The sequence below is a fragment of the Coffea eugenioides genome, chromosome 7 (assembly GCF_003713205.1).
Source record: "Coffea eugenioides isolate CCC68of chromosome 7, Ceug_1.0, whole genome shotgun sequence".
NCBI classification, from domain to species: domain Eukaryota; kingdom Viridiplantae; phylum Streptophyta; class Magnoliopsida; order Gentianales; family Rubiaceae; genus Coffea; species Coffea eugenioides.
In genome coordinates this window covers 18,657,045-18,660,898 of record NC_040041.1, presented here as the reverse complement: position 1 = coordinate 18,660,898, position 3,854 = coordinate 18,657,045, and the positions used below count along the sequence as shown (strand labels likewise).

General features: G+C 39.4%; 1 protein-coding gene across 1 annotated transcript; it reads right to left on the bottom strand.

Moving 5' to 3' along the window:
* Positions 1 to 283: 283 nt before the first annotated feature.
* On the bottom strand, positions 284 to 2,548 carry LOC113777064 (zinc finger BED domain-containing protein RICESLEEPER 2-like). Its single transcript, XM_027322109.1, has 4 exons — positions 1,561 to 2,548; positions 1,223 to 1,506; positions 444 to 1,130; positions 284 to 325 (listed from the first exon to the last, which is right to left on the bottom strand). The coding sequence occupies exons 1-4, from the start codon at positions 2,546 to 2,548 to the stop codon at positions 284 to 286; spliced, it is 2,001 nt and encodes a 666-aa protein (XP_027177910.1).
* Positions 2,549 to 3,854: the final 1,306 nt, after the last annotated feature.

Below are 3,854 nucleotides of genomic sequence, written 5' to 3'. Positions count from 1 at the left end.
ATTTTAAACAGAGGAAAGAGCAAAAGAATTGGACCCACAAGCAAAACCTCTGAACCTTATACCACACACGACACACTCAAAAAACAAGTTTTCTAGACATTTATCCTACACATTAGCATGTCATTAACCAGCGGCCAGCCTGCTCACACAATAGTCATACATTCGGCAAATGAAAGAAAAAGGCTTTAAAATATAAACATACTCCACAATACATAATAAGTTACGTCTCATAAATTAACAAGGTCCAAATTATGAGCTAATCTAGATTTAGAAACATAAATCTTCAAAGCTTTGGCAAGTCGAATTCTTTGATTGTCTTGGCTTCCTACAAAAAGCATAGAGGTAAAAATACAAAAAAAGTTACATAACTTCCCAAAAGAATAAATTAACTTATACTCAATAACTCAAATATAGAAGTTTGGTAGTAAAACAATAAAGCTGACCTTCATCTTCTTTTTGACGCCGTGAAGATTCCTACACCAATCTCCTGCGCACATCAATACTTGAACTGTCTCGAGGTGAAGTGCTGCTCGATAGGTGTCAATTACTCTAGTTCCGGCACTAAAAGTGGCCTCCGATGCAACTGTAGTTATCGGAATGGCCAATATATCGCTAGCCATTCGAGAAAGTACTGGATATGAGATTCGATTTATTTTCCACCACCCCAAACAATCAAATTCATCGAGATCTTCTCCAATCTTTTGGCGAGGCTTGTCTAAATAATCAACCAATTCTGACTTATGAGGTTCGCTAGTCTCGACTTCATCACAATATTGATCAAAATCACCCCATCTAGTCTTCTTGGTCGCATTTGTTCCTTGCCTTTGGGAAGAGCTAGAAGCCATTGGCCCTCCTGTTGGATTCGCCGCTAGAGCAACATACTCATCATATAACTCAAAGAGCACTCGGCGAATGGTGGAAATGTTATGAGAAGCCTCTGAAGGTATATACATTTGAGGGTAGGTGAAGTCCACAACCCTCATTTTCTGTCTTGGATCTAAAATGGCAGCCACGGCCAATATCAAATTACAGTCACCCCAATACTTGTCAAACTTAGTTTTCATCCTTCGAACCATGGCCCGAATGAAGGGGTCTTCATCATTGACTCGAGCATCCAGCACTTTTTTTATCTTCACCAACTCTTGAAGGAATTGCTCGTAGGATAATCTGAACCAGAAATTATATGTGTGCACTCCCAAAATTTTTCCAAGACCGAACAAACCTTTTCAGCTTTTTTCCAATCCTCAGCAGATGGGCAAAAATCGTAACTTTGCTCTCTATCTTGGAAACGGGGAAAAACATCCTTAAATTTGATGGCACAATTCAGCATCTCAAATGTGGCATTCCATCTTGTCTTACAATTGTAAAGCAACTTTTTTCCTGGTATATGGAGTTGTTGCGCAATTTCAGCAAACATCAATGCACGCCCCTCTGATCGATTCACAAATTCCACGGAATCCCTAATGGCTTTGGTGATGTCCACAATCTCAGAAATGCCATCTTGAACTACAAGGTTCAAGATGTGTGCACAGCATCAAACATGGAACAATTTTCCATCACAAAGAAGCTTTTTGGACCTGGAGATGTCATCTCTTAATATTCTAACAGCTACATCATTGTTCGAGGCATTATCAACTGATATGCTGTAAATTTTGTGCTCAATGCCCCACTCTTTTGCACTTTTAAAAATTGAAGATGCTATCTCAACTCCTCGGTGAGGCGGTGGTATATGTACAAAACTCAAGACTCGCTTTTGTAGTTTCCAATCAGAATCAATCCAATGCCCGGTGATGACCATGTACTCGATCTTTTGATTTTTTGACTTCCAAAGATCGGTTGTGATGCTCACTCTTTCCACATTTTTCAACTTGTTCCTCAACTTATTTTTTTCAAGCTCATATACTTGCATACAATCATTTTTTGCTGTTGCTCGAGAGATTTTCTTCCACTCTGGCACCGCTCGTTTCATCATAAGATTGAAGCCTTCTTCTTCTAATATGGTGAATGGATGCTCATGCATTAGCACCCAATGTGCAGCTGCCTCTCTAACTTTCTCCATGTCAAACTTTCCGCTCAAGGGTGGCAAAGTCGGAAAAGAATCATCAGCTGGCTGGAAATTTAATTTTGTTTGCTGCTCAGCCTTTCTAATGCTTGCTTTTCGGGCTGAACATCTATTCCGATGTCTCCACATGCTACTTGTTTGCTTTGACTTGCCTCTTGACAGCTTTTTCTTGCAATGCTTGCAAATGGCATAATTCAATCCATTTTCCTCAACTTCGTCAAAATCATCCCAAGCCTCAGATGTTTTATTTCTTTTAGGGATCTGGAATTCATCTTCAGCTTCAGTCACTTCCCGCGTGTCTCCTCCTATTTGACTAGTTGGTTCTTCTTCTTCTTCTTCTTCTTCTTCTTCAAGAGCAAATACTTGAACTCCAGCTGTTGTTGTATCATTACTTATGAAAACAGGGGTATCCAACGTGAATGGAGTAGTTGAATCATGAGCAGATGATCGCGGGATAGAAGATACCTCGGGAGGACTAATTGCCATACCTACAATTTACCCATAAAGTGAATATAAACATTCATTAGTACCAGCATATCACCTCAAAACAACTGCCCAACATATTATACATTTAGCTTACCAACTCCTTCGGCATTGCCTTCTAATCTTGAGCAACTCGTTGAATGTCTAGTGCCACTTTGCATTTTCTTGACAAAGATTCTGCCCGACTGGATTCAAAAGACATGAAGGTAGTAAGACATCCAAAACAGCAAAGTGTGGTCTAAGAAGGAGTAGAAAAAGAAAAAGAATAAGCATGTGAGGCTGCTCAAATCCGAATTTGGGCAAATTCATCACACCTAGTTGGTCAAATCATAACACAAAGGATTTTGAAGTCAGTCTTAGCTATATTTTTGCACACCATTATCCTAAGTCTGATTTTTTTTAAGAGCACAAATTAAAACTATTTACATAAATATTGCACGATTCCTAAATCTGCATCCGGTATTTGGCGCTTCTTGAGCGCCCACAGAATTGAAGTACTTAGAAATCCGCAGATGCCTCATATGACGCATACTATTACTAGCAAATGGTGTCCATTATCCAGTAAAAGGAAAAAGAAAAGCCAAAGAGATATAGCGTCCTCACTCCTCAGGCTCTACTTCCCAACTGTCTTCATTAAAATTGTGTAAAACGTCTACATAACTTCTCAGCTCCAAGCTTTAATAGATGAAGAGGTGTAAAAATTAATAATGGAACTTAATAGGATTTATCAGCTCAGCCACAGTAGGGTAATAAAATCTATACTGCGTAGTTGTAATTTGTAAAATAACTAGAAGCTACTACAAATTAATGAGTTCAAATAGTTACAAAAATTCTGATTTGCAATTTGCCCACCTTCAAGATCTGTGGGAGTTCACATACTCCGCCTGGAAGAGGACTGCAACAAGGACACAGAATCCTAAGACATTTTTCTACATACAGCACAATATTGAATTCAAAAACTGTTGCCTGTTAGATATGGCGCTAATTGAACTAAGCTCGACAATGACTAATCAAGAAGCCCTGATCCGGACTCCATCAGAAGGTTTTCATTTTTCTTCGATTTTAGTATTTTTTTAGTTCATCAGTAGGTTGTTTGATAGAAGTTGTGAAGCACCGAGGCATAATCCAAGAAAGTTCGACAAAGCAAATCATCAAGCAAAGGCTACTAGAAGAGCTGCGGTGAAAATTACCAAGACACCAACTTTAACATTAGAGCAGAGGCAGACATACCAGAATCTGGTTACCAGATGCGATGGCGATGGCGATGGAGTCTCACAGATGCGGCGATGGCGATGGCGATGGCGATGGA